The sequence below is a fragment of the Myiozetetes cayanensis genome, unplaced genomic scaffold, assembly GCF_022539395.1.
Source record: "Myiozetetes cayanensis isolate MyiCay16 unplaced genomic scaffold, myiCay2020 scf17, whole genome shotgun sequence".
Classification (NCBI taxonomy): Eukaryota; Metazoa; Chordata; class Aves; order Passeriformes; family Tyrannidae; genus Myiozetetes; species Myiozetetes cayanensis.
In genome coordinates this window covers 4,084,483-4,101,877 of record NW_026087378.1, presented here as the reverse complement: position 1 = coordinate 4,101,877, position 17,395 = coordinate 4,084,483, and the positions used below count along the sequence as shown (strand labels likewise).

The 17,395-nt window shown below is 52.8% G+C and overlaps 1 protein-coding gene across 1 annotated transcript in view; it reads right to left on the bottom strand.

Moving 5' to 3' along the window:
* Positions 1–12,428, bottom strand: part of DPYSL3 (dihydropyrimidinase like 3) — a 31,427-nt gene extending 18,999 nt beyond the window's left edge. The window contains 3 exon segments of the mRNA XM_050312065.1: positions 12,120–12,287; positions 12,289–12,335; positions 12,338–12,428. Of these exon segments, the coding sequence (XP_050168022.1) occupies positions 12,120–12,287; positions 12,289–12,335; positions 12,338–12,428 (306 nt within the window).
* Between the last annotated feature and the right edge of the window lie 4,967 nt (positions 12,429–17,395).

Below are 17,395 nucleotides of genomic sequence, written 5' to 3'. Positions count from 1 at the left end.
CTCCCCTCCCTGCGTTTCCTCCAAGAGACTGCATAACCAACAGACACGCCTGTACTTCCCAGTCTTCCATCAATGGCTACAGTCTTGCCTGTCACACCGTCACACACAGCTTTTGACCAGACTTTTACAATTCAGGTTGGGAATAATTAGCACAGCAATTTAATCTCACACTAACACATGCACCACTCACTCATGCTCTCCAATAAAATGGCTGTCCTAGAAAAGCCCAGAAATTGCTGCAAACAGACACAAAAGGCAAACTGTGTTTTTTCAGATGTCACTGTCAGAAACCAACTACAAATACTGACTGCAGCACTGTTGAGTACGAGAGGAACCAGGGGGGAGTGTTTCTGCATCTCCAGAAAAACACTGGGCAGTTCAAACAATAGCTGTTGGGAAGTACAAATACCCAGTTTTCCAATACATCCTTCATGAAAGCCCAACCTGCCCATTGCTTGGGTGACAGAAGCAAGGAAGGCACTGTTCCCCTTGTCTGTGGGCTCAGCCCCTGATTCAGTGCTATCAGCTCGAAGATCTATAGCTGGGGTACCTGCCAGTGGGAGGTGGCTCCTGTATTCTCTGTATACTCTCATGCTCCAGACCTTCCCTCCCCCGCCCCTCTGCCTGCAATGCTTTAGATGCTTTAAAGGAAATGGCACAACACAGTCTCAAACGTTTCTCTACTAACAAGCACAGCTTTAGATGACAACCTGCCATCCCCATCAGCTGCTATCTGTGCTGATATGCAAGATGATTCTGGGGCAGAAATCTAGGAAGGAGGAATAAAAAGTGCCAGCAGTGCCCGGGGACACAATCAGTAGAAAAGGACAGAAGAGGCTTTGTTCTAGGGGAGTCACCGGAGCTGAGCTTTTATTTCTGTCAGTCCATTAAAACAGATGAGTCCACCCAACACCTGACTTAATTTCATTGCCTCCCCTGCATCCTAAGCATGGATTCAGGACATACAGGTCATTTGACCAGAATTCCAGAGCCATCTCCGCCTCTCCAACCAGGATATGACAATGCTGCAGAATGGGGCCAGTGAGTCCTGGAGGGTCATCCCCGAGCTGCACAAGTCAGAGGAGAACAACAGCGACCTGTAACATCAGTGACACAGACACCATGTGCCCGCAGCATTGTCAGCTTCAGCAGAAAAGGAAAAGACTCAATAGGGAGAAATCAAGCAATTTGGGAGATTCTGTTACCATTAAGGTGAGAGACCTCCTGTCGGATCCCAGAGGAGCAGGTACAAGCCCTGCATGTGGGTAAAGCGTATCATAAAGGTTCTTGTACCAAAAGCCCCAGGGAATGGGAAAAATCCCACCTGCACTAGCAATGGTGGTGTCTCCATAGTGGTCTAAAGATACAGAAGAGGCAAGATGTGTAAAGCCATAACATTGCTTATGAAAGCAACTGAATCAGGGCTGACAAAGGAATTTCTCTTTACAGTGGTAAAGCCCTCAGTGCTTCTTTGGGAGCATTTTGTTCACATCTGTACATTCAAAAGAAGAATTAAAAGCAAGCGCTTTGCTTTTCCTTTTTCTTCAGGGGGCCAGAGCGGACCTCAGGGGAAAAATCAGGAGCTACATGAAGCCAGTGAAAAGCCATGAACAAGATGAAAGACCCGACTGCCTTCCCAGGAGCAAGCCCCGTGCAGCCTTCGAGGGGCGGGCCGGGGCGCACAGCTGGCCCGGCAGAGATCGGAGCAGCACGCCCCGGAGGGAGCGGCACGGCGGGGCACCGGGGTTCCCGCAGCTTCAGGACCAACCCATCCCCGGGCGGGCCGGGGCTGGCGGTCCCTGCGCACCTGATGCGGTGAGACCGAGGAGCGGCTCGGCGGGGGCACCGAGCGCGGGGAGCGCCCCCGGCCCCGCCCGGGGGGAGCCGCCCGCCCGGCCCCGGGCTCTGCGGGCCGGTCCGCGCCCCGCGGGTGCCACCGGGCACCGACCGGCGCAGACGCTCCAGCCCAAGCTGCCCCGCCGGGCGCGGCTCTGCCCAGCCCGCTTCACCTGCGGGGGCGGTGGCTCTTTGTCTGCACGGCGCCGCCGCCCCGCTCCGACCCGACCCGCACCGCCGGACACCGGCACCGCACCGCCCGCACCGCGGGGCGCGCTGCCCCGCCCGCCGCACCCACCGTGATGCGCGGGATGTTCTTCTTGCCCTGGTACGACATGGTGCCGCCCGGCCCGGCCCGACCCGCCGCCGCCCGTGCTGCCTCCGCGCCGCTCCGCACAAAGGCGAGACCGAGCCCGCGCCCGCCGCACCGGGACGGCCGCGCCCGCCCCGCCCACCGCACGCCCGCCGCCGCCAGGGGGCGCTCGGCCGCGGGACCCGGGCAGGGCGCGCCCCGCCCCGCGGCAGGTGCCGGCACCGGGACCGGACACTGACAGCGGGACCGGACACTGACACCGGGACCGGACACTGACAGCGGGACCGGGCACTGACAGCGGGACCGGGCACTGACAGCGGGACCGGACACTGACACCGGGACCGGACACTGACAGCGGGACCGGGCACTGACAGCGGGCACTGACAGCGGGACCGGGCACTGACACCGGGACCGGGCACTGACACCGGCACTGGGCACTGACAGCGGGCACTGACACCGGCACCGGGCACTGACAGCGGCACCGGGAGCGGGCACTGACACCGAGCACTGACACCGGGACCGGGCACTGACACCGGGCACTGACACCGGGCACTGACACCGGCACTGACACCGGGACTGGGCACTGACACCGGGCACTGACACCGGCACCGGGCACTGACAGCGGGACCGGGCACTGACACCGGGACCGGACACTGACACCGGGCACTGACACCGGGACCAGGCACTGACACCGGCACCGGGCACTGACACCGGCACCGGGCACTCAGAGTGGGTACTGACAGCAGGCACCGGGCACTGACAGCGGGCACTGACAGCGGGCACTGACAGCGGGCACTGACAGCGGGACCAGGCAGTGACACCGGGACCAGGCACTGACAGCGGGACCGGGCACTGACAGCGGGCACTGACAGCGGGACCAGGCAGTGACACCAGCACCGGGCACTGACACCAGCACCGGGCACTCAGAGTGGGCACTGACAGCAGGCACCAACCACCAGGCACCAGCACCAAGCACTGGGTGACACCGGGCACCAGAATCCGGCACTGACAGGGGGCACTGACAGCTGACAACAGGCACCAACACAGGCACTGACACCAGCACTGGGCACGAGGCACTGCCACTGGCACAAACGCTGCCCGATGTGCACCTGCATCCAGCCTGCAGGGAGGGCCTGGGGGAGCGGCCACAACCAGGGCTCTGCACCAGTCAAGACCTTTCACGTAACAACAGCAAGTACAGTGACCAAGGGCTGTAATGGACCGGGCTGTCTCGGCCCATTGGAGTGCACCTGCATTACTTTCTTCCACAAGCATAAGAATTAGACACATTTAAAAATAATAAAATACACCACACATCTGTCTCCAGGAATCCTGCGTACCATGGGTGCTGGCAGCACTGAGGACTTCTTGCCTTTCCTCTGCTGGGACCTTGGTAGGAAGGTGGAACTGGCTACAAGTACCCAGCGTGTGCCGAGACAGACGAAGCTGAGCCTGGGACCCCATGGCTGGCCAGGACCAGGTCAGCTGGAGCTGTGCCATGATGGGATGAACTCATCTGCCCTCTCCTGCCTGCCATGATCTGTGATGCTGCCAGCAGGTCCAGGAGCCAGGGCTGGCCTGAATCTCACTTTCTCTCCCAAGCCAGCTGCGACTTTGCTCATGTGCAGAGCTTTGAACACCATCAGCGAGATGTTCCTACAGATCCTATTGCCAGGCAGCAGCTGATGGTGTGCTCTCCACTAGACAAATTTTACAGACACACCTGGCACAGACATTGCCATAAATCCAATTTCTAGCTCCTGGCAGAAAAACAAGCCATCTGACCCAGGTGACCAACACCCAAACCCTCCTCCAGTTTGCTTTCTGAACTAGAACCTAACCACGCAGTAGGGGCCTCATGAGCATCCTGCTCACCAGTGCGTGCACATGCAGAGCCATCTCACAGCACAACCCCTGACACTGCAGCCAACTCGGACTGCTACTGAGCTCTGGAGAAGCGGGTGACAGCAGCATGGGCTGTCAGGAGTGCGTGCTCTGCCGCCAGGTTCAGTGGGGGGTCACAGCAGCGTTAACCGTCTGTTCTCCTTGCCGAAGGGTTTAAGCACGCAGATTGGTGCAGCCCTCCCTCATCACGAGCTTGGATGTCTCCACCGGCTCAGTAACTCAGCCCAAAGCTTTTATTACCCACTGAGTCTGTTACTCTGTGTGTGCTTCCGCTGAAGCTCTTGGAGTGTTTTACTGGATATGTATTTATTCTAAACCCAAAAAGCTTTCACCAGCTTCAAGTGAAAGTCAGCAGATGCTCAATAACTTATTACTGCCAGGACTGCAAGAGTATGGACAAAACTGCAAGGGTTGCTTGACCCAGCTGACTCCCTGTCCCAGCTCCTGTGCCAATGCCTGGGAGCTGCTATACCTCCACAGTCAGCAAGAGGCAGCTAAAAATTCCCCCTCCTCCCCAGTGGATCCATGGGCAGGGGGTGTCTGCAAGTGCCAGGCAGGGAATGGAGAAACAGCGCTGTGCCAGAGCCTCTGCAGCTAAGGAGCACGGGAGAGAAGATCAGGTACCAGACCATGCTGTTCTTGCCACACCACTGCAATGCTTCAAGAACAAGTCCTGGTCTCTACTGAAATTAGACTGGATGGGGCTGGGAGATGAGAAAGATGCTCAACTCCTATCCCCAAACCTCCTGAAACTTCACATGCCCATTCTCCAGAAAGTTTAAGAGTATCCCCATGCTGAGTGGTGTCACTTCAACTTTGGAATCAGTCACAGAAAGAGCAGCAGTTAATTAGTTAATAACAGATAAATGACTATGCAGACAGATGCTGCTGACTTCAACACTTGGACACTTTCAAGAGCTGAGCTTGCATCAGCCCCCTGGATGCTGGCCAGCCACGGTGACTTCAGACCCCTCGTTTGAAGGGATGTGCTTTACTCCTGGTTGCTATGTGACACTCACACAAATACAGTCAAACATGCTGCCCTGGGCCCAAAACATTCAGAATGGAAAAAGGCTTTTTCCATAGGATCTCTTCCAGGTGCAGTCCACGAGGCATTACTCACATGCTTCAAAACATCCTCTATGAGAAGCATGGTCAGTTTGAAAGCTATTTAAGATGGTAGTGCTCAGAGCTCACAACATCCTCAGAAACACCTGCAGGGATAACATGGCACCAGATGTTTGTGGCCAGCCATGAGTGACAGGAGCACAGCGAGGAGCACCAGCAGTGTGAACACCTCGCTGCTGCGAGGACTTTGCCACCAAAACAGGCCCAGCTCTGACTGTGGCCTGCCAATGCTTGGTGGCCTGGCTCAACTACCATCTGTAGGGACCCAGAGGCTGCTGACAGTGCAAAGGACAGAAGTACATCCCACCAGCCCTACGCGTCCACAACTGATGGTTCTCAGGCAGCCACAGCTGAGGTTCAGTGAATGTCATGGAACAATCTGGGCTCAAATGTCTCAATGTTCAGCACATTTGTCAGGCCAGCTTGTCCCCATGCACACCATCTTCTCCTCCACATACATATACTTTGCATGAAACTGTACCCTCTACTCTCCTAGCAGACAAGTTTTTAGGGGCTAAGTTGCCTCAGAGGCACTGAATCCAAGGGACAGAAACACCATCCCTGCACCAAAGCCGGGAGTCCCATAGCCCCAGAACAGCTCCTGCACCCTGCAGGCATGTAGAGAAGGTGTCCAGGTGAGGGAGAGGCTGTTTCTTCTCTTTGCCAAAAATAAATGGGGTTGAAACCAAACATGTCAAATGGAATATGCAAATATGTGTACACAAGTGACTGCTGCTTCAAGGCCAATTACTTCAATTACAGCCTGATCCCTCAGAGTAATGAAGTGTCTGTCCTTGAGCTCAACAAGGGTTTTTCCTCTCCTGAGGCTGGGTTAGCTGAGTGACCCACAGTGACCCACTCGAGGCCAAGAGGTTGACCCCACAGGTTATAGGACTGGCAGGGGCCCTGTCCCTCTGCTCGGCATTGCTGCCAGCAGCAGTGACCGTTTGAGCCAGCTCTGATGGAGAATCCCCTCTCTCTGGTTCCTCTCTCCAAAGGCACAACGGAAATGTTCTCACTGCAGGCAGGAGTATCCCTCCCTCCTCCTGCTGCGCTTGGGCTGCTCACACAGGCAGTCATCCCTCGCGAAAGGCTGATGCCAAGCCTGCAGGGAGAGGCTCCTACTTCATTCTTGGCTCCCTCTGCGGGGTGAGCTTTGGCTGCACATGAGCATCTGGATTTCCACTTGGTTCCATTAGAGCACAGATGGACCAGCCTGAGTCCCTGAAACACAGGCACCCACCTCGCCCCCTTTAACATGCAGAGTAAGGACTAGAAAAGTCTGAGCTCTCTGCTTAGCATCACTTCTTTAACCCCCTCAGCTGTATGGAAACATCTTATACTGGACAGGAATCTGTATGCTGTAAAACGGAGCTCAGCTGTTCCCAGCAGAGTGAAGGGAAAGATGCTGCTGGATCTGACCCACAGTCGAGAGCCAGCCCAGCTGAATGAGCCAAGGTCCAGCTATATTTTCCAGCTTCTCAGCCCTGTCTCCAGGAAGGCTGCCTGCATGTTTGGTGTTTGTTTTTCTCCCATTTCCTCCAGCCACCTCCAACAACTGTTCCCTGGGAGAAAAATCAACCTTCTCCACCTTCCACCTCTTGGCAGAGGTGACAGTGGAAGAGGTCTATGTAGGGAAAGCTTTTGCCCAAAATAAAGTGACAGAGCACACACTGCTCCAGCTGTTCTCCACCATGGTTTTCCTCAGGATTATGGCTGTCAGTGACCAGCTTTGCTCTCACCTGGACCACCTCTCAAGAGTAGACCACACATAGCAAATTACTTTTCTGGGTCTCATCAAAAAACCTCCCTATTTTGTTGCCAATTCCAAGCTCCCTCTCCTATGCAGACACCCCAGATGGGAAACAAAAGCCCACAAGAGTTCATCCACCTTGTGGCTGCACATATGGAAAACAAACACTCTCCCCAGCCTGGGCAGGCAGAGCCAGGAGGTTCTGGCTCACTGGAGGTACTGACATCTTAGATAAAAAGGAAAAGGTTATTTTGGACAGAGCCAACTATTCTGCTACAATCAAACCATAATGTTTAGTTTCAACTTAAACCTACTGAAGTTTGCATTTGACACTTTCAATTATGTTCATAAAAAATGCTTGGAGGAGTTTCCAACACAACAAAGCCTCTTCCAAGTGAGAAAGCAGCGAGCCTTGCCTTGCAAATCTCAAATCTCGAGTGTCACATGAATTTGTGAGAACAAGAAGACTTGTCCACATGGCTCATGCAGTTTGGCTCCCAAAGTATGTTTGTGGATTGAGTGGTACCTACCAGGAGGTGACAGCTCCCCAACACCCCTGACAGGACCACAGACACCAAGGAACCAGCCCTTCATCACTGTGCCTCGTGCTACAGCAGCATGGTAGGGACAGAGATCCCTCATACCCTGCTGGGTCTCACTGCTGCCATGTCCTGCTGCAGGTGTTTTCCCTGGGCACTGCCCCCAGAGCACCAAGCGAAGCCCACAGATGGCCTGTGGTCACAGGAGAAGCAATGGCAGCTACTCTGGAAGCTGCTCCTGAAAACAGCCCTTTCCTGATGCAGCACCAGGTGAGGGCTTGCTGTGTTTTCTGACAACCTCAGAAAATATACAGCCTAAAAAGAAGTGTCACCTCTCCTACCTGCTGCAATGGGCTATCACTAGAAAAGCATGAGGTTTTTAAGAACACATCACACAGAATAACACTCACAGCATCATTCCAAAGCACCGGCAGAGCGAGCCTGGTGTGGCCTGGACACGGTGGCCAGGTACTCTGGTGGCCACACCTGTCAGACAGCTCCCTGCTCCCACTGCACTGCCCACATACAGGGACCAGCCACTTCCAAAGCCTTGACCACCCAGAGCTGAGAACAAGGACAGAAGGAAACCAAGGACTGTCACTACAAGGTAGTGTGAAAGATCAAACTATTTCCATGTTAGGGTAAATGAAAGATCCAACTATTTACATGTTAGGGTAAGTTTTGTGGTAAATCATAAGCAGCGAGCAGAAACGCTTCAAATGAATCCCTAATTTCTTTGGAAATCTAGCCCTACTGCATAGCTCCCACAGGATCCTATATCTGTCTTCTTATACAGGGGTTGGATTATCAAACTCAGCAGTTTTCATAACTGCTAGCAATAACCTCTGTCCTGGCATGAGCAGCCAAAGAACTGACTCATTGCTGTGCTTCAGGCATCAGATTTCTTAAAAAATACAAACACACACATGTAGGATTTTTTCAATAAAGACCTGAGTGTTTATCATTCAACTCCATGAATTGTAACACGTTTCACTGTTGTATTTGCATTATGGGAACTAGTTCACTGGCTTGGATTTGTTCCTGTATTTTGTAAAAGTAACAGAAATAAAGTAACTCCAAATCATTGTCTTATAAAAAGAGCAAGTAAAACCAAAACACAGATCCTGAATGGTGTGACACTGAGGTGATGAATTAATATTATCAAAGTGCTTTAGGAGGGTCCCTTCCACAAATGCAAGATTTTAAACTGTGCTAAAGGCAGCGCACAACTGCAACTTCAGACTGCGCCAAGTTGCCTCGTGAGGCACAGACTGCTGTTGGCTTGGTGCTCCTGCCATAAATTACTGGCAATGGAAACCAGAAAGCTGAATGCAGAAGTCATAGCACATTTTACAAGTGTCAGAAAAACTAAGAGAGCATCAAGTTAGGCCAAGCTTTGTTCTCCATTTGAGGCAGCCCTGTCTTTCCAGCCCTTATCACAAGCTGAACCCCAAGTGGTGTCACACAACCGGACACGTGTGACACTGGATGCCTGCAGGAGAAAGCCAAGGACTGGCTCCCAACACTCTTATGGAGGGGACAGACCCTTCACCTGCTTTCACTGCCTGACAGTTTCCCTCACACTCCTCCTCCTCGACGGAGCTGCCCCAGCCTACGGCGAAGCCGCAATCCCGTGTTTGTGGGACCACAGCCAGTTGCCTTGGAAATGACGACTTCACTGCAGAACCACGCAGCAGGACGGACGGACAGAGTGTCTGGGGGTGAGCACGACGAGCCACGTGCTCCTGCCTGTGTGACTGCACAGGAGGATGGAAACATGGGGTCTCTGCACGGCTGAGCAGCGAGGAAGCACATGGAGGAGGCCACCACAGGCGTTTGGTTGACCTTCTTCCCAGGCACCAGGCACAGAGTGCAAAGCTCTTTCCCTGTTGCCTCTGCAGATGCCCAGTGCTGCAGCTCTCCAGTACCTGTTCATACATCAGCAGCCCTCAGTGAACATCCTGACCACAGCAATTCAGAGGGTGTTATCTGCGACCTACAGAGAAACTCTCCTTAACTTCATTACAGTAAAGTGAGCATAGTAATCCACTCTGGCTAAACAAATGGCATGACAGCTCTCAAGGAAAACTGCAAGACACTTCACAAGGGTAGAGTCCATATTGGCTATTACTGATGGAAATTTGCCCCAAGTCAAATCATTCTTGGTAAAAAAGGTCTCTGCAAATAGCTCACATCAGAGCAGAATGCGGCCTCCCAGCGTTGTTCCCCCAAATTTTAAGTGTTCTGCAATAACAACTCTTGTTGCAGCAGAAGTTTTTACCAGGGAAAGGGGCCTCCTGCTCTGAGCAAAGAGCAGCTGAAAGGCACATCCCCAGGAAGCCCATCTGCCCACACAGGCAGGCAGCAGCAGCCCATCACAGCCAGGGCCTCCCCCAGCAGCCCCTTGGCCCCTGCCCCAACAACAGTCACCCTCTGGCCCTGAATCCACTGGCAAAGCTCAAATTCCCACTGATGGAGCAAAGGCATGGCCCCCAACTGCTCTGAGCCACATCCCCACTATGGCTTCACTGCTCCCCAACACACAGCCCAGGGTTTGTCCTTCCAATAGACTCTGTGATAAAACAAGGTGAGGCCCATGAGCCTGGGCCTGTACTACACCATCCAGCTGCATGACACCACATGTTATCACTGGGCAGTTATTCACTGCAGTTGTGTCCCTGCAGAACTGTTGGTGCTTTAATTGTAATTAATGTCTGTAATGTTACAGAAAGAAAAAAAAAAGAAACTTTTCACTGCAAAAATTAGACAATGGATCTCTATCTACTGCCCTGGGCACAGGCAAGTCTCTTACTCTCACCTTCTCTAATAAACAAGTTGCTTGGGCAAGGGTAGACGACCTGAGCTCTCTCTCTCTCTGATTCTTAATCTGTGAAATTATTCAAAGAAGTTCAATTTGCCTTGACAAAAGTGCCTTTGTGTGCTCTGAGTCTGCAGAGTCCAACGCAGGCAAACTCCCCGTGGCTGTGCAGGCAGTGAGGCTTGGTGTGCACGACGTGCATTTCCCAGTGGACTGTCCTACTCGGGGACCAGTCATATGATTCCTTCCAGCCATGCACTCAGAAGAACACATGTATGAAGCTTCCCACCCTCTTAGGCAAGGAAAAAGGGGTTTGGTTCCTGATGCTTATCAGGTGAAAGGCCTTGGAGGAAGAAATGTAGGGGCAGAAATCATCAGGAAGAGAGGAGCTGCTGGAGGAAAATCTCAGCTACAAAACGCCAGAGACAAGGTCTACATAAGACCTTAAAAGGGAACAAGACTGCTTCGAATTTTTGGTAGAGCTAATAAAGAAAAGCTCACAGCAAAGCCTGCAGACAGGCTGTCGGGAGCTTCTGCTTCTTTTCCAGCAAGCAGCAGCATAAAATTGTTAATGCAGTGGTCAGTTCTGCAGCTGCTATTCATACCACAGGGACAAGGTTGGTACTGACAGGAATAATCCTGACTCTGTAAAACAGACTGAAAAGAAGCAAAGCTCAAGAACAGGAACTGGAGAAGTGTGCCAATAAGAAATCAAAAAGCAGAGGCTGAAGAAGTGCAATGAAGAAAGCTCAAGGCAAGCATTGCCTAGCTGGACATTCCTACAGAAGACAGCAAACACTAAGGACAGCCTGGTGCTCCTCCCCAAAACCCAGACAGGCCAAGTCATCACAGTTTACTGCTGCACTCCCACCGGCCCCTAGCTGGTGAGGTCAGGCCTCCAGATCACAAACGTCTGCAGTTTATCAGGGTTTGCACTCCAGACCCAAGTGAAGGTTTCTGCAGAACCCCAACACATCCACGCCACCTCTTTGTGCTCAAATGCAGGTGACTTTTGATTCCATTTTCAAAAATGGGGTTTATTAATTCGTCCCGTTCACCGTTGAAAACGAGTGACCTTATGATGGCTACTAAAAAGTTCAGCCCCAAACAAACTCATTGACCAGCAGCAGTGAGTGGCCTTACTTGCCTGATATAAAAATGAGCCACGGGGCCCACTGAAACTCCAACCAGGGGATTCACTCAACACCATTAACTTAATCATCTTCCTGCCCAACTGCCAGTGCAAAGGGGACCAGAACCAGCACAGCAAGCCATCTCTCCCTCCAGCAGAAGGACCTACCCCGTGGAGCTGGATGGATCAGTTTATCCCCTTCAGTTTGGTGTAAGTGGAGAAACTTTGTGCCTGATGACACCTCCGGCACTGCCACTTCCAGATCAACGTGATGCCCTTCACTCCTCGTGCGGTACTTTTGGTTTGTGCCCATGGGTGATAAGGATCGCCTGCTCTGGACCAACGCCTCCAAAATCCCCTCTTTTTTTTTTTTTTTTTCCCTATGCCCGGTAGCGCGGGGGCAGGTATTCTTTCACACAAGAATAACAGAGCAGCTGCAGCAAACCGAGCCCGCGGCTCTGACACTCGGCCTTCGCCGCTGCCGGTGCCGCGGTGACACCGCCGACATCGCGCCGGGCGGGCGGAACTCCGCGCACCGGGCACGGCCGCGACCCCGCGGGGCAGCCGGGCCGGGGGAGCCACCGAGGGCGATCAGAGCCGGACCCGCCCGCGGCCCCCCGAGCCCCCACCGTGGGGCCCGCGCCCGCCACCCCGGTGCCGGTCCCGGCCCAGCGCCGCCGCAACCCGGCCCCTACCTTGTGACAGTCCGCGGGGGCCGCGTCCTGGAGCCGCTCCTCGCCGGGGGTGGCGCGGGGGTCGCCAGCGGCCGGGTCGGGGCCGAGGGCCGCTGCGGGCGGCAGGGCGGGCTCGAGGCCGGGGCGGGCGGGCTGCGGGGCGCGGCGCTGCCCAACGCGCAGCGCCCCGGAAGTCCAGGGTCTTGCTCTCGAAGGCGCCCTCGACGCTGCAGAAGAGCCCCCGCGCTTCTGCCGCGGCACCGCCGCCGAGCCGGGCCGCGCCAGGTACACCGGCAGCTCCTCGTCCTCACGCCGCCCGTCCGCCGCCATCCCCGCCGCGCCGCGGGACGGCACCGACAGGGCGGACGGGGGCGGAGGCCGGCCGCGGGCGGGGCGGGGCGGGGGCTGCGCGGCCGCGGGACACGGGCGGGCTCCGCCCGGGCGGCTCCGGGGCGGCTGCTTTGGTGTCTCCCGGGCCGGGCGGGGCTGCCCGGGCAGTCGCGGGGACCTGGCACCGGCCCCTTCCCGGGACGGAGCGGACACACGGGAGCGCCTCGGCGCTGGCTGTGCCCGGGCGCACCGGCAGCAGCCCCGGCAGAGTTTGCCCCCGCCGGTGCCTGGGCGCTGCCCGCAAACCGGCGCTCGCTCACCTCACCGCGGTTGGGCACGGGCCCCGCACGGGCACTGCGGTCGGGTGAACGCCACAGCCCGGCACGAGCGATGTCTGGTGCACAGAAGCTGCGCTGCTCCCACGCGGGTGCTGCTGTCACGCAAACACCACCAGACGAGCCGCACGAACAAGCTCCGTGTGTTCGCTGATTTGAGGTGTTGCTTTGAAAGCTCCGCTACTACTTCATTTCAGAAGTACTGGAGGCCCGGAGGACAGAGGGAGAGCCAAGGCGATGCTAATGGCTTTATAGCAGTAGTGGCCTGTGAAATCTACCATGCAGCACCAAAACTGGAGCTTTGACTAAGATAGTTTTTCAAAGTGCTCATTTCTTTATCTAAAACAAGTGTACGTGGTACCTGGGCTCAACATTCCTGCCAAGGGATTTCTCACACCACATATTTGAGTTATGATATGCTGTCAGCTATGCTTTTTCCAACCTTTTCTGCACAAACAAAGCAATGCCATTGTCTCTGCTGGTCCTCCAAGGACCAGTGGTTCTTAAGGAAAATCCACATGGAGCCTGACCCATCATGGAGAACAATGACCCTGTGATTAAGCCTAGAGAGGCGGTCTGTGGGTACTGGCTGACTGAGGCTTGAAGTTATGAGAGAGGAAATGGTTTGGGATTGTTTCCTTCCTTTTGCACTCTGGGAAGCTTTTGTAACTGGACTTGTACCAGTGTCATTAACTCACTCAGTTTTTTCACTACCTAAGTGGAACAATCTACACAACCTTGAATGTTTAACTAATTATTCAGGTCTGAAGGGTTAGGAGAAGAAAAGATGTGCTAAATATAAACAGACTGTGTCAGCAAATTTGGAAGAGTTACTTTAAAAGCCTTGTGTCACGCAGCAAAGTAAAATGCTGGTCAGTGTCTACCCTTACTTTCTCTAGAACAGCACCAGAGAGGGTTGCATTGGGTTGTTCTCATGTTCTTACGTGAACTTTACCGTCCAGCTGCCCCAGTGTTGTGTCTTCACGGCGCTCAGCACCACGGGTGCCGTGCCTGCACCAGAGCCCTGCTGCCCCTGACCGGGATGTGCCAGGAGAAGAGCCCGGCACTGACCCCGGTGGGGTGCTCACTGTCCTGTTTCAGGTGCAGGGGCAGCAACAGTGCCTGGCAGCTAAGGAAGGAAGTATCCCTTCAGATAGCCAGAACAAGTTTGTTTTGGAATTTTTTCTACTATTCTCCTGGCAAATGTTCTGCCTCTGTAACTCACTCAGCAGCCCAACCACCAGTACTAGCCAAACAAATGCACACAAAGGGGCCGCCCACCAGATCTTTACCTTCCTAAGGGTCTGCCTTAGCAAAAAGACATTTATCCTCCCCCTTCTGCAAGTGGGATCTACTGAGTACAAGATGGAAACCATCTCATCCAGCTTCTGCCCTCTGTGAGAGGGATGTGCTGGTCTCGGAGCTGGCGGCCGTCCTGCTCCACACAGAGAGCTGAGCCCCGACCTCCCCAGGGCCAAACATGTGAGGACTGAGCCTTTCCTGAGACAAACAGCCCTGAGATGCAGCTGCTCTGTGTCTGCGTGCACTGACCACAGTGAGGTTAGAGTGAACCCCTTGTTTTAGTTGGGACCTCTCCATATGGTTGTGCAGCTTTATGGGGAATTAAAATTCTTTGGAACGAGGCCTGGCCTTTGTCTGACTCTGCAAATGTGCAAAAGTTTCAGCATTGTACTTTAATAGCAATATTTATTCAAATCCTGATTCCAGTGTTTATCTTTCCTAGTGCCTTGTTGCATAAATGGTTGCACTGCAATTATTTGCACCAGTAAAGGAGTATGGGGGCTCTTCTGAGAAGTGGAGGCTTTAAAATCTGACCTTTAAGGAAAATCACTCACTGTGTAAAAGACAATTCTTGATTTTTTTGTTCCTCAAATTGCCAATTGGCTTTTAAGATCATTTTTGTGAGGTGTTGTAAAGGCACTAGGTCAAGAATACCATGAAAACTGAAATTTGGGTTCAGTGTGTGTTCACTGCACTCTTGCTTTTGGGCCCAGCAGAATGCATTATTTATATTTCTGTGTATATATGTCTTGGATCTGATGTGAAGCTTTTAATTACACAGTGACAAAATGCATGCCTCCTGTAATTAAGGAAATTTTCCTTTCTTTAAATCACATGTTTACATGGTCATGGACAAAAATGCTTGTCAGGCAAACAGTCATGAGTGGTGCATCTTCAGATCCTGCTGGGAAAACAGCCCTCCTTTCTCTTCTCTGTGCAAAGCAGATGGGAGATAGAGATCAGGGAGGGATCTGGCAGGAACCCTGTCTCCCCTGCCCAAGCCCAGGGAAGATGGAGATGGCAGACATGTGAGCTCATGTGCTTGGTGCTGCCTCAGGACCCAGCAGAGCCAACCATCAACCCTGTGGGGATTTCCTCGGCTCGAGGGCTGGGTTCACATCCTGACCCCAGAACAGGAGCGCTGGTCCTTGTGGGTCAGGAGTCTGAGCTGAGCCTGCCAGATGGGCACTGCTGGTTCTAGCATGAAGGAAGAGACATAGGCTGCTCTTCTGATCTAGGAAACAGCATTTTTTTGATGGGAAATTATGTTTTGTAGTGGTAAGCTTCTCATTCACATCTGACTGCATCTTTCCAGTGGAGTAAGAACTGTTTAAGGCGTCACTGAGAAATGGAAATCAGTCACATTACAAGGTGAGCCTCAGTGGTTATGAATGGGGGAATGGTGCCTTCTGGGAAGTGGTCTTTAGGCAAATCCCTTTCTGCAGAGGGATTAGTTAATCAGATGGGACATAATCATCCTGTCTGGGGTGGGCATTTTCTTGTTCTGTGCGCTCAGCCCCCGTGCTGGTTTTCTTTGTTGCTCTCTCAGCTGCTTCCAGAGCTCTGGCTGGGGTTCCCATCAGAGGCTGTGCAGGGAATGAGGGGCTCCAAGTGCCGGAGCTGCAGAGTAACCAGTGAGAGGCACAACGTGTGGTGTAACTTTCACAAGCATTTTCTCCATGAGGCTCTCAACTTACTAAGTGTTATCTTTAAAATGTTTGAAGAGGAATTTAAACTGCCAAGTTCAAACAGCAAAAGTATTGACAGAGAAGTCAAATTAGGTCATCTTGCCTGCCACTGCCAAGGCATCGTTTTTCTCTGATGGGTATTTTCTGATGACTTTGCTAATTCATTTTCCATTTGTAAGGGTAGTGGGCAGTTTCTTAATTGGAAAAACCCTGCATCCTCTGCTGAATCCCAGATCCCAGATGCTTTGTTCAACATCATTCTATGTATAATAAAACCAGAAAATAGAAAAAGTGAAGCATGTCCCTGCTTGCAACTTCTTGTTCACATAATGCTGCCTGTGTCATTGGAAGTTGCTTATTACACCAGGAAGCATCTCAGGCTCCATAGCTGTGACTACAATGTTCATTAGACTCAGAGAATGCTGTGTTATTTGAAGGAAAAAGACTGTTGACATAAGTTGGGATTTGACCCCCTCCTTCACCAATGCTCACGAGCTCAAGCAAAGGAAAGCCATGTCCTGAATGAGGACATTTCCTTCCTTGATGTCAAATCCATACAGAATGGCTTTACACTAGTTTTCCTGTGGGCCTGTAGGCAGCAGATCTTTGATTGCACATGAAAGGGATGTAATAACAGTGTAACTTTGTTAGCATGATAAATAAGCGTCGGCTTTCATAGCTCATTTTCCTTCGAGGTCTGTGGGTTCAGCTGGAGAAGCACAGGGAAGCAGCAGGGCAGTGGTAGTGGCAGGTTAACTCTGATTTCTTCACCCTCATCTGCTTCCTACGGGGCTTAATAAAGCTACACCCCTTCACTACATGCACATTAAGTAGCAGTGGTGAAATAGGTCCGAGTTGTCTGGTTTCATGCAAAGTCAGAGCTGCCTTCTCATACTCTGCAGTCCTGATTTACTGGGGTGTCCTGTTTTTGGAGACTGCCAGACAAACAGGGTTGTTCTGCTGATTCATTCTTGCAGCAACATCAGGACAGCTCCCAGCACAGCCTTTCATGCACCTCAGGGAGAGTCAGGCTAAGGACAAACACAGAAGAAACAGTGAAAGAGCCAACTTGACAAGAAAATTTGATTGTCCTACTTACATTTAGAAGCAGAGGTCAGAGATGGGCAGGCTCTTTCCTTCCCCAAGAAATGGCATGTTCATGAAGGGCACGTGACTGACAAGCCTGCTCTCAATCTGCTGGGATGGGCCAGGGGCTGATGCCTCCATCACCACACCCGGTTTTTAAACTTGTGGACATAGCAGGTTAGAAGATGAGATGGACCTTTGTGATCCTCCAGGCTGCTCTACATATCAGTCCTCGTGGGACTGCTGAGCACAGCGTGGTGTCTTTGGTGAAATCTTTTACCAAAGTCAAACCACTGCAGAGTCAGCAAGACAAAGCATTTGACTCTGTCAAAAGCCTGTTCAGTGTTTCATATCAAAGCCACAGGGAAAGTGGGTTCACAGCGTGGTAATTTCTGTTGCAAAATGCTATTGTATTGTTGTAGGGTGTAACTTCGAGCAACACACACAGCCTGACTTCAGCGTGCTGTCAGTCTGTCATGCTAACAGAGACCACAGCTCTGATGAGCAGCTGGAAGTTATAATGTTCTGTACTGGGTTATTCCAAGAATATTTCTGA